At 43.4% G+C, this 12568-nt stretch overlaps 1 protein-coding gene across 1 annotated transcript in view; it reads left to right on the plus strand.

Moving 5' to 3' along the window:
- Positions 1-11874, plus strand: part of RPRD1B (regulation of nuclear pre-mRNA domain containing 1B) — a 58214-nt gene extending 46340 nt beyond the window's left edge. Inside the window, exon 7 of the mRNA XM_003904758.4 lies at positions 9245-11874. Coding sequence (XP_003904807.1) covers positions 9245-9394 — 150 coding nt within the window. The 3' untranslated portion in view covers positions 9395-11874. The remainder of the gene's footprint in view (positions 1-9244) is intronic.
- The last annotated feature ends 694 nt before the right edge of the window (positions 11875-12568 follow it).

The following is a 12568-nucleotide window of genomic DNA, read 5'->3' on the forward strand; positions in this document are numbered from 1 at the left end:
GTTGATAGTTTCTTTTGCTGTGCAGAAGCTCTTTAGTTTAATTAGATTCTACTTGTCAATTTTTTTTTGTTGCAATTACTTTGGGAGTCTTTGCCAGGGCCAATTTCCAGCATGGTATTTCCTAGGTTTTCTCCTAGGGTCTTTGTAGTTGGAAGTTTTACGTTAAATCTGTAATCCACTTTGAGTTGGTTTTTATATATGGTAAAAGAAATGGGTCTAGTTTTAATCTTCTGCATTTTCTGCATATGGATAGCCAGCTATCCCAGTACCATTTATTGAATAGGAAATACTTTCCCCATTGCTTGTTATCATCAGCTTTGTCAAAGATCAGATGCTTGTAGGTGTACAGCTTTATTTCTTTTTTTTTTTTTTTTGAGACTTTGGTCTCGCTTTGTCCACCGGGCTAGAGTGCAGTGGAGTGATCTCGGCTTGCTGCAACCTCCACCTACCAGGTTTGAGCAGTTCTCCTGCCTCAGCCTCCTGGGTAGCTGGGATTACAGGCACACGTCACCACGCCTGGCTTATTTTGTATTTTTAGTAGAGATGGGGTTTCTCCCATGTTGACCAGGCTGGTCTCGAACTCCTGACCTCAGGTGCTCTGCCTGCCTCGGCCTCCCAAAGTGCTGGGATTACAGGCATGAGCCACTGCACCTGGCTGGTGTACAGCTTTATTTCTGAGTTCTCTACCTTGTTCCATTGGTCTTTGAATCTGTTTTTGTACCATTTCCATGCTGTTTTAGTTACTGTAACCTTACAGTATAATTTGAAGTTGGGTAATATGATGTCCTGGGCTTTGTTCTTTTTGCTTAGGATTGCTTTGGCTATTTGGGCTTTTTATTGGGTCAAGGTCAGTTTTGGAATATTGTTTTATCTTTGTTTTGTTTTTACTTTTGTTAGTAGATGCTGTGCATGCAAGAATTTTTTTTTTTCCTAATTCTGCGAAGCATGTCATTGGTAGTTTGATAGGAATATTATTGAATCTGTACTTTGGGTAGTATGGCCGTTTTAACAATATTGATTTTTCCTATCCATGAGCATAGAATGTTTCTCCATTTGTTTATGTTGTCTCTGACTTCTTTGAGCAGTGTTTTGTAATTTCTTGTTGTAGAGATTTTTCACCTCCCTGATTAGTTGTATTTTATTCTTTTTGTGGCTGTTGTGAATGAAATTGTGTTTTTGATTGGGCTGTCAGCTTGGACATTGTTGGTGTATAGAAATGCTACTGGTTTTTTATATTGATTTTGTATCCTGAAGCTTTGCTGACGTTATCAGAACTCGGAGCCTTTGGGCAGATATTATGGGGTTTTCTAGCTATGGAATCATAATATAGCCTGCAATGAGAGAGAGTTTGACCTCCTCTCTTCCTATTTGGATGCTTTTTATTTCTTTCTCTTGCTTGATTGCTCTGGCTAGGACTTCCAGTACTAGTTGAACGGGAGTGGCAAGAGTGGGCATCCTTGTCTTATTCTGGTTCTCAAGGGAAATGCTTCCAGCTTTTGCCTGTTGAGTATGGTGTTTGCTATGGGTTTATCATAGATGGCTCTTATTATTTTGAGGTATGATCATTCAATGCCTGGTTTGTTGAGGGCTGTTAACGTGAAGGGATTTTGAATTATATCGAAAGCCTTTTTTGCAGCTATTGAAATTTGAAATGATGATGCGGTTTTTGTTTTTAGTTCTGTTTATGTGATGGATCACATTTGTTGATTTGCATATGCGGAACCAACCTTGATTCAAGGAATGAAGCCTACTTGATCATGGTGGATTAGCTTTTTGATGTGCTGCTGGATTTGGTTTGCTAGTATTTCATTTATTTTTACATCTGTGTTCATCGGGGATATTGGCCTGAAGTTTTCTTTCTTCATTGTGTCTTTGCCAGGTTTTGGTATCAGAATGATGCTAGCCTCATAGAATGAGTTAGGGAGGACTCCCTCCTTGATTTTTTGGGAATACTTTCAGTAGTACGATTGGTACCAGCTCTTCTTTAATGTCTGGTGGATTTTGGCTGTGAATCCATCTGGTTCACGGCCTTTTTTGGTTGGTAGGTTTTTAAATTACTGATTCAATTTTGGAACTCGTTATAGGTCTGTCCAGGGTTTCAATTTTTTTCCTGGTTCAATCTCGGGAGATTCTGTGTTTCTAGGAACTTATCCATGACTTCTAGGTTTTCTAGTTGTGTGTGCGTAGAGGTTGAACTTGTATTTTCTGACTTCTGCCACAGCCATCTCCCTCCAGTAGAAGAGATGTGACATACTCCCAGTGATTTGGAGGTGCTAGGAAACATAACCTTCTTGTTTGTTTGCTAATGGAAAGGAATTGAGTTTTTTGTTGTTGTTGTTGCTTATAGAGAGAGCTGTATTCCAATGTAGTACAGTAACCTACAGACTGTCTTACCCTGGGCAGACCTGCCAGCACTTAAAATTACAATAAACATTGCTTAAAAGAATTGTATGTGATACAACCAAATACACAAGTACAAAAAAAAATTTTTGTGTGTTTGTGTTTTTCCTTTCTACCCTTTGTTTCTCAGCTGTCCTCCAGGAATGCCTGACTCTACCAGTATTTGGCTTAAAATGAGAAACCTTTGTCTATCCCTTTGATGTTTGTCTGCACAAAAATCAATAACCTGGCTTTCCATTAAAATAGTCCTTAAAGAAGCTAGTTTGTGGAGTCTTTGTTACTTGTGTAAAGCATACATTTTTGATGGTTTACTTTTAAAAGAACTAAATGGTTTCTCTTATACTTTAGTATTTCAGTTTTGCTAGTTTTATGTAATGAGGGACCCCATTCCATAAATGTAAGGATTTGTGAAGGATCTAGGTCCATTTATTAATCCGTATCTTTTTGAAGCATTTTATGAGCATCTGTTAAATTGAAAATATTTAGCTTTATGATTATATTAAGGCTCGAAAATTGTCCAATCCTAAAATGTATTTTCCTTTTTTAGGTTTTTTTTTTTTTAAATTAGTGTAGACACTGACTTTTCATTCTCCCCTTGGTGCTGCATGTCCCTGTGCGATCGGGGTTTTGTGGTGGCAGTAGAAGCTCCCTTATCACCTTTTGTGTAGAGGAGCCTCTGGGGAGAAAGCAGCGCCCTGAAAATGCTTTCTGGTGCAATTTCAGGTTTAAGAAGCTCGCTCCCATTTGGCTTTTCCTGTGGATGGCTGGACTGCTCCAAGAACATTCCTCCAGTTACAGCCATTTTGTCGTTTTTCCTTTTGGGAAATACTTTGTGTGTACCTTTATTATGGGTTTTGATGGTGGAGCTGAGAGGCCCCAAGTTTTGGGATTGGAGCCACAGTTTCTTCTCTTACTTGTATCTTCCCCAGCGTCTTACTCAGCAACTCCCACTGTGCTGTGACACCCTAGAATGTATCATTTCAAAATGTCACAGCTGCCACTAGGTCATATGGGAACGTGGAGCTGGCTGGGGGAGAGGTGCAGGTCAGTGGTGGTTTTTTGTTCCCGCATTGGATCTTTGAAGAAAATGTAAAAGTGGCACTCTTATTTTCAATCCAAATATTCATATATTGTATTTTCCAAAAGCATAATGAGTGAATGAAATTGTGGTTTAAGAGGCTGTGCTTTTCAAGTGTAGGTCCTGTGGCCTTAGTAGCAAGGGGTAAGCCTCCTGGCAGGATGAGGGGGCTTGGCGGGTGTGTTAAATATTGGTGGGGTGTGGGTCAGCTTCCCGTTTGGACTTGGCTCTCTCAACCTCCATACTATGAAACAGTCCTTTGACTTAAATTCAGTGTGGCAGGTCACCTTTAAAACTGGGGCCTTCGTAAACTGCTTCAATAACCCTTTATGACTCTTAATTGGGGGTAGCCAAGCAGTGGGTAATTTTGATATACCATATGTCCTGTAGCACAACAGGGCAAGATGATGGAGATTTCCAGGAGTCTTCTACTGGAAATCTTGTCTTACCAAGTCAAGCCCCTGCCCATGGCGTTATTTCTTACATATTTTTTTCTTATGTAAGTACTTCTTAGCAAGAAAGAAAATAGGTTTAATAATGTTTACATTTTGATCATTGTTTCTTACATGTGTTGCCAGAGGAACACATGCTTATAGTTTTGTTTTGAAAATGAAATTCCTGTGGAAAGGGCATTACAATGCCAGCCCCTGTCATTTCTAGCCCTCTTATCCCCGAGCTCATCTGCAGTGTGTCAGGTCTGGCTTCTCTAACCAAAAAAGGCAAAGAATGTGTAAGCCCTGCTCCCTTCAGCAGATTGTCTGGGTGCTCCGTGATGGGTGGAGTTCATGGTGTCAGCTGGATCCACAGGAAGCAGGGAAATGTTATAGACACGTTTTCTCCTGCAAGTTTAGAGAGTCTGCGCAGCACGATTCCAAAGCTTTGCCAGGAGCATAAATCCTAGGCTTTATCTCAGAACTACACATTGGGCCTTACCCTCTACATTGTAAACATTTCTCGACAGTCAAATAAACCCAGGCAGTTTCTCGAAGGTGCCTGCCACCTTCTCCACCTCCCCTTCTTGAGGATCCAGACACAGGTTTGCTGCAGCAAGTCAGATATGATTCTTCCCTATTCAGGGCCCCCCACCGCCCCACGGCTCTTCTGGGCTGGAGCAAGGTTGCCACAGTAGATACTTGCCGCTGAATGGAAGTCCCACCTCAGTCCCCCACCTCTCAGTATAAATAATGCATGCACTGGAGAGGAATAGCAACAAGACTGCCTGGGCTTGCCTTGTCTTCTCTTGCATAAGATTGGTCATGGAGGAAAGGCACCCTCTGAAGATGAGAGTACTGGAGAGAGCCTTGTGCGCTGTGGTTGAGAAGAGTGCGCTGGTCGGGAGAGGAGACTGATGGGCAAGAACGCTACAGTAGGGTCATCCTGCAGCTGTAAATGGCACAGGACTGGAGCTCTTGAATTCCAGTTCTAGGCAAGGAGCGTGGGCGTTGGATGAAAGGCTTAGTCCTGTGTTACATACAAGAATAAAGTATCTGAAACAAGAAGCATGTGACCACCTGGGCACATCATTTTTCTCCCTGAGTGGTACTTGGTGTACTAAAGAGATCATGGGTGCAGCACACTTAGACGAGGTAGAAGAATCTGAGTGGGTTTCATCACGTTGGAGTTGGTTTTTGTGGGATGTGGAAAAGAGGCCCGGATTTCTTCTGAGAGCAGGAGTAGCTGAGGAGCCCTCTGGCAGCAGAGCTCGTGAACTGCACTTGTGTGAGAAGGCAAGCTGGTAAATTGAGACACGAGATTCTTGGATTTTTCTGAGACCTTTCTCCTTCATCTCTCGAGACCCAAAGAGAATAACCTGAAAAGGCAGCTAGTGAGGATCTGCAAGACCCAACTGAGAGAGCTTAAGAACCGGAGAATTCAGAGGCAGGTGAAGGCTGGAGTTGTGTTTGGGGGAGTTTTGTTTGGCATCACTCCTTTGGCTCACTGCAGTCTCCGCCTCCTGGACTCAAGCAATCTTCCCACCTCAGCCTCCGGAGTAGCTGGAACTTATAAGCGTGTGCCACCACGCTTGGCTAATTTAGCATTTTTTGTAGAGATGGGATTTTGCCATGTTACCCAGGCAGGTCTTGGACTCCTGGGCACAAGTGATCCACCTGCCTCAGCCTCCCAAAGTATTGGGATTACAGGCGTGAACCACCTTGTCTAGCCCGGAGTCACTGTTAATTTCTTTTGTTGGTCCATGGCAAGGTTTGCAGATGACTTTGTTTGGAAAGCCTGAATCTGTTTGTAAAAGCAGGGGTGGGGAGTGGGAAATCACAGTGTTACTACTTGAGTCTGTTTAGTGGACTATAAAAATTACTATAGCCTTAGTGTAACCTAATGAGAGCTTGCCATGAATTCCAGCCTGCTTGCCTCTCTTCAGGAAATTAATCTGGGTCATTTGACTGTCCCAGTTAAACAGGTACATGTTTTAACAGTTTAAAAGGCAATTGCTACCTGTATTTGGTTATTCCGAGTATATACCCAGTTGTCCTTGCCGATACATTTAAACCTCTTAGCCTACAGATCTTTTCTTTGTACCAGCCTCAGTGTTTTGTGTTTTTTATTTTTTTGTGGAGACAGGGTCTCACTGTATTTCCCCGGCTGGTCTCGAACTCCTGGCCTCAAGCAGTCCTTCTGCCTCAGCCTCTAAAAGCACTGGGATTAAAGGCATGAGCCACCATGCCCAGGCCAGCCTTGATGTTTATTAATCCTTTTCAGTGACAGTCTCACTGTCACTCTTGCTTTTCTCTAGTGATTCCTTCCTCCTACGCCTGCTCTTACAATAGGCGTCCCTACGAGAAGAGTCACCCAGTGGCATGTAGAGCTCTGGGCAGGATCCGTCCACTTCCAGAGTGGCCTGAAGACTGGAACACATTTCTTTTTAGTTAAATGAGTTTCTTCGGTAATGTCCGGAATATAATATCAGCCTAAGCATGATACATAGGAATCCCCTGTACCCCACCCTATACCCCCTTCCAAACAGAAAAGCGTTTTTTGGGTTTTGTTTTTTTTTTTTTTTTTTTGACACGGAGTCTCGCTGTTGCCCAGGCTGGAGTACAATGGCGCAATCTTAGCTCACTGCAACCTCTGCCTCCCAGGTTCAAGCAATTTCTCCTGCCTCAGCCTCCTGAGTAGCTGGGATTAACAGGCACCCGCCACCCCACCCAGCTAACTTTTGTAGTTTTTAGTAGAGACGAAGTTTCGCCATATTGGCCAGACTGGTCTTGAACTCCTGACCTCAGGAGATCTTGCCCGCCTCGGCCTCCCAAAGTGTTGGGATTACAGGTGTGAGCCACCGCGTCTGGCCACAACTGGGATTTTAAAAGAAATTCCCTAGGAGAAAGTTAGTTGAACTTAAGGTGGTGTCTAATTAGATCAAAGTGCCTTCCATTTTAGCTTCAGTGAACTTGCCAGGTTGGTCTGATGATAACTCAAGAGTAAGGAGTCTTGGATTCTGATCCCAGCTCAGCTTCTAGAGACTCGGTGGTTTTCAAACTGTTCTTGAGAGACTGTTCAACTGAAGAGCTCCCTAGTTACCAAGAGTGGTTGGCCCTGAGTCGAGGTGGCTTTGATTTGTCAGCTTTGGTCAGAGAATTCAGGTGGGGGCAGGAAGTCCCTGTTGTGTAGTTGTTTTGCCATTTTACCCTTTTTGTACCTTCAGTTCAGGAGAAGTTTATTAGATGAATCCATGTCCAGAAATAGAGAATTAGTCACCTTCATCCTATATATTAATTTCCCTTGAAGTATAAACAGCCAAAGAAGAAAAGTACTTGTGGGAGAAAGGGGGTTCAGATCCTCAAATCTGAAAATAGTTTTCAACTTCAAGAGCGTGAAAGGTGACTGTTAACCGAAGTCTTAGTCTCAGGAGTTACTTCATGTGGCATGCTTATGCCTGATGTTATGTTTTAGATATGGCTCATTCATTCGGCACATGTGCTGGATGCCTACTGTTTGCTGGACACTGCAGAGCCTGGTGGATGCTGGGGGAAGCAGATGGGTCTCGTCCTGGCCTCCAGGAGCTTACTAGTTAAATGTGGGAGTCATTGCTAATCATTTACTTAAGTCATTGTTTAATTTTAGTTGTAGTAAGTTTACAAAGGAAAGAAATGGGCTGCTAGGAGAGCTCACTCTCTACCGTTTTCTGTTCCTTTGTGGACTGCGTGAGGAGCTGTCATTGTGGATGGGAGACCGATTGCCTGCAGTAATGGGGAGAGGATATGCCTGGTTCCCTCCTCTCACTCCTTGCTTGGACTTTGGTCTTTACAACTTGAACTAAGTATTCTTCATTTGACCTTTTTCCTGCCTCATTCTTCCCATTCTTTAGCTTCTACTTTCTGCCTCTTCAGGTGTGCATGAGGGATCTGGTATCAAGGAATTTAGAAGTTGAAAAGAAGTGTTATGGTCCAGTTCCCTCACTTTCAGATATGGAAAAAGGGAACACATCCACGGTCACACAGCAGGTTAGAGGTAGAACCAGGACTAAATCTAGGTCTCTGCCTCTCAGCCCAGTGCTTCTTGTTATATTCCTGCAGGAAGGGCTTCCTAAGTCAGCAAGGGCCCAGCCTCAGGGACCTATTTACCCTTGCAGAGACACCAAGAGGACAAAAAATAAGCCCAAGGGGGCCAACGGCCCCAGACTTCACATGGCCTAGGGTTGTTTTCTGTATATCTTGGCAGATGTATCAAGAGTACCTTTTTCTGGGAGCTGAGGAAAGAGAAAAAAAATGCCCCATTCCTGTCATTAGGGGATTCGTATTCTAGAGGAACATAGAAGTCTCTCGTGTGTGGAGAGAGCATAGAGCAGCTTGCTAGGGGCTCAGGTGCACTCCCTGTGTGAGGGGGAGCTCTGGAGCAGGAGGAGATGGGGAGTCGTTTCCTGGATGCAGAGCAAGGATTTTCCTAGAGAGGTGGAGTCCAGATAGTCCGAGGAGCAGAGGAGTGGAGGCCAGGCTTTCCTAGGGCTAGGAGAAGAGAGAGACCCCCTCCAGGCTCGCAGGGAGTCCTGAAAAAATGGTCCACACAAAGAGGGTTAGGAGGTTGTGAGAAACACCTTGGCAGGGGCTGATTTTGCAAGACCTTGAGCTCTGCTTTGAAGGACCAGACCACAGAGCTAGTCGGTGCCGTGCCTCACTTTCTCAAGGGAGTGGTTTCATGAAAGCTGGGCTTTCGGGAGAGAAGTCTGATGGCATTTTAGGAGCCCTAGGGGTCAGGAGGCCTCACCAGGGATTTACTGCAGTGACTCAGTCATGGAATGAGGAGGCCCTGGTCACAGGAAGTAGCAGTGGGGTATTTTGAGCTTCTATAGTGTTTGTTTGCAAAACATGATAAATTTAGGTTAATCTCCAACCTTTGACATAGAAAGTGTAACTTCACTGTGTTTTTTCTAGCCGTGTCTAGGTGGAGTCCGCAAAGAAACTGTGAGGCTCAGGTGTCTGTATTTTATTGTATAAGGCATTTTGAAACTTTTGAGAATGGACAAAAAGATTGCAAATACTAAGTGTCACTTCTTTTTACTTCCAAATCTCAACCCTAAGGTGAATACCATTTAATTCACTGTTGCCAATATTGTACTCTACGTTCCTTTTTTGATAGAAAGTTTTGCCTTTTGAGCATTTGAAGCCCTAGCTTTGTGATATAGCTGAACAGGGTGGGCAGGCTGGTTGGGACAAGGAAGAACATGAGGATGAGAGTAACTGACCCAGCTCCAGCAGCACCCAGGCCCTCGGCACGCACAGACTTAACGGTATTGTCTTCTCTTTGTCTCCTTAGGAATACAAACAGAAGCTTGCGCGAGTAACCCAGGTCCGCAAGGAACTGAAATCCCATATTCAGAGCTTGCCAGACCTCTCACTGCTGCCCAACGTCACAGGGGGCTTAGCCCCCCTGCCCTCTGCTGGGGACCTCTTTTCAACTGACTAGGATGGGTGTCATGTCCCAGATTTCTGTTTGTACCAGCAGAAAGAAGAGGTCAAGTCATGGTTGGAAATAACCTTCTAGCCCCTGGTTCTGTCCCTTCTTCCGCCCAGCCCCCCAGCCTCAAGAAAGAACCTCAGACTCTGATTCTCCTCTTCAGCCTCTCATCTTGAGCACAGTTCAGAACAGTGGCGACTGGAATCTGGTTTATATTCATATTTGCAAAGACTACAGACTTTTTCTCCCACTTCATATTTTCATGCGCCCCTGTTGGTTTTCCATTCTTAACTCTCTCCTTATACCTAAGAAGTTATGAAGATCATGCGTACTTCTGGAAGCTTTCAAAAGAATCTTGTCCCTCATGACAGCATTTTGTCATGAAAGCAGCTTCTCCTTTCTGAGCTGGGCTTGTTCAGGTTCGGTGTGGGCTTCCACTAAGGCACTTGTCCTGGAGATGTTGGCTCTCCCAGCTACATCTGCCCCAAAAGGTTGGAGGCACAGCTGTCGTAGCATTGCCATAAAGAGTTTGCCAAATCTCTGATCCTCCCTTTCCATTACTTCTGCTAGTGATGCACAAAGATTAGGTGCATTTATTTTGTAAACAGATTGGAGAATCTAGCAATAAGATTCAAAGCTAATCTGGAGCATAAAGGCACAGTTCAGAGACAGAGTAACAGGGAACACAAGCATGAATTAAAAGTAATTTATTTGCTTCAAGTTCCTAGATACAACCTTCCCACACCGCACTGCTCCACTGTCGGAGCACGTTCTGAAAAACAGGATGCCTTGATCCCTGGTGGGTGCGAAGGCAGTTGTTAGGGGTGGCAGACATTGGTGGGCTCCAAAAGATGAAGGCCCCACACACAGGTGTGCTGCATTTGGGCTCTGTGTGGGTGTTACTTGGACCCTTTCTTCTGGGAGTAGGGTACACACTAACGTTTAATCCACTGTCTGGGTGCATGTCCACAGTATGGTGACTAAACTCGAGTATCACTGCAAATAGGACGCTGAGCAGGTCCGTCTGTCAGGTCACACCACTGCACAGGTCCTTGTCCCCACACGATGGGGAGTACTTGCATCAGATGTTATTGAATAGCTCGGGCAGGGGAAGCAGGGAGTTGGGTATATTAATTGGGGGTTTTAATTCTATTATCATGTCAGCTGACATTATGACTATATAATGTAGTTAGAGACGATTTTTATCTTGCTTATAGTAAAGGTTCAGCCTGCCAATTATAAATCATTCTAATTTGGCAGGCTTATTTTTGACATTGGAAAGGGCAGAAAGCGATTTGCCCCAGTAGTGTAATAGGAGTTATAGACCAGAGGCTGAAACCCAAACTATATAAAAAGGAATTCCGTGGAGGGGGCTTTGTAATCTCCATTAATTTGTGTTGCTATCTCCAGGATCACCAAAAATTACATGTAATTTTACATGTTAAACACATTGAAACATAATCTATGTTTATAAAGCGTAACGGGCTTCCCTTCCAGAAGCTCTCATGCTTGTCATGAAGTGAGAACAATGAAAAGTCGTAGCAGATATTCAGTTTAACTCTGTGTAGAACCTAGTAGTGTTTGAGCTGTTATTCCAATTTGAATTCAGACTGTGTGTTGTTTGCTTATTGACACTGCCGTTGTTCTGTCACTGTTAAATTAATGAGTCTATAAGGTTTTTCTTCCAGAGGCCATAGGTGACATCACTAAAATTGCAAGATCAATTGTAATCTTTGCTGCTGCTGCACTCCCCAACCTCTCCCCCGCCCCCTGTGGTGTGCTGCTTTCTAGATGAGCGTGTTTCGGAGCAGGCCCATCTTGGACACTCTATGCTTTCACCAAGGAAGTGAGATCTGACCGGCCACAATCCAGCCGAAAGAGGATCATAGATATTTGCTCTGATCAGCTAGATGAAAATGTAACAGAATGGATTTAGCCCACTGCTCTGTTTTATCCAACTGAGTCTCTGACCAGCAATTGGTGCATAATTATTACAGCAAAAGTAAGAAATGAAACTAGCAATTATGTAAATGAATGTGTTGGCCTCTTAATACCTGTTACTAGTGAACTTCCTGTGAGGAAGTTAGTTTTTTGTTTTGATGAAATGCTTTGGTTTTTTAAATCTTAATTCTGCTGTCCACATCCTCCCAAAGTGTGCTTACTTCATTTGTTTAATTTAAATGAACCTTCCTCCTTGTATGTATGAGGTGACTTGGTGGGTGGGGTGGGTGGTTTTTGTTTTTGTGTTTTTTCTTTCTTAGGGCATCTGTAGGCCTCAAAGGACCTTTCCTTTAGGTCATATTCCTCAGAAAGTCTTCAATCTTCCCTTGTTTTTGTTTGTTTGTTTTTCTTAAAGAATATTTTCAAAGCTTAAATTTGTATATTAATTTAGGACTATTTAGAAGTATAGGCTGTCATTGGCGGCAGCAGTATATTCTGAAATGTCTCATAGATATATATTTTTGAATAAAGATGGTGTTGTTGAACAACATTGTGTGATTTTTTTTTTAAACCTACCCTGTTACTGAAAACAGTGCCTTTCTTTGTAAGCAGTGGTTGATTAGTAATCACCAATAGAGAATGTGCTGTCTGCACAGAATATTGTCCCTTGGGAGTTTTTGTGTCTGTTAGTGGCACATAAATACTCAGCACTTACATAGTATTTTCTGGTTCTTTCCAGGGGCTTAATTAGCTTTAATTAGGCAATCCACACAGTACCCATGAGAGGTGCCGCCATAGTTTTACCCCTGTTGTACAGAAGTGGGAACTGGTGGAGAGAGGTTCAATGACTCTTCCCCCGTACTTCACAGCCAATCTCTGACAGATTAAAACTTGGAAGTTCTTTGATTTTCGCGCCTTTGTTCACACCAGTAGGCCTCCTGAGAGCGATTTGATTTTGGCAGTGCAGGGAAAGCCACTCTGAACAGTAAAAAGACAAAAAATGAGATAATTGCAAACCCAAGTGGTGTGTCTCCTAAAAACAGTCATAGCTCTCCTTTGTCCTTTTCACTGGTACATGGAGTGAAAGCATATTCACTCTGTATTGCTGGTTAAAGCTCTCAAAATAACAAAAAATGGTTTGAATTAGGTCCTTTTGAAGCAAGCGATATGTTTGAAAGGATCATAAACCTGTCCACTGGGTAATGGCAGCATCTGCCAGAAGAAATGGGTTTATCTGTTTGT

Source organism: Papio anubis, chromosome 16 (genome assembly GCF_008728515.1).
Source record: "Papio anubis isolate 15944 chromosome 16, Panubis1.0, whole genome shotgun sequence".
Classification (NCBI taxonomy): Eukaryota; Metazoa; Chordata; class Mammalia; order Primates; family Cercopithecidae; genus Papio; species Papio anubis.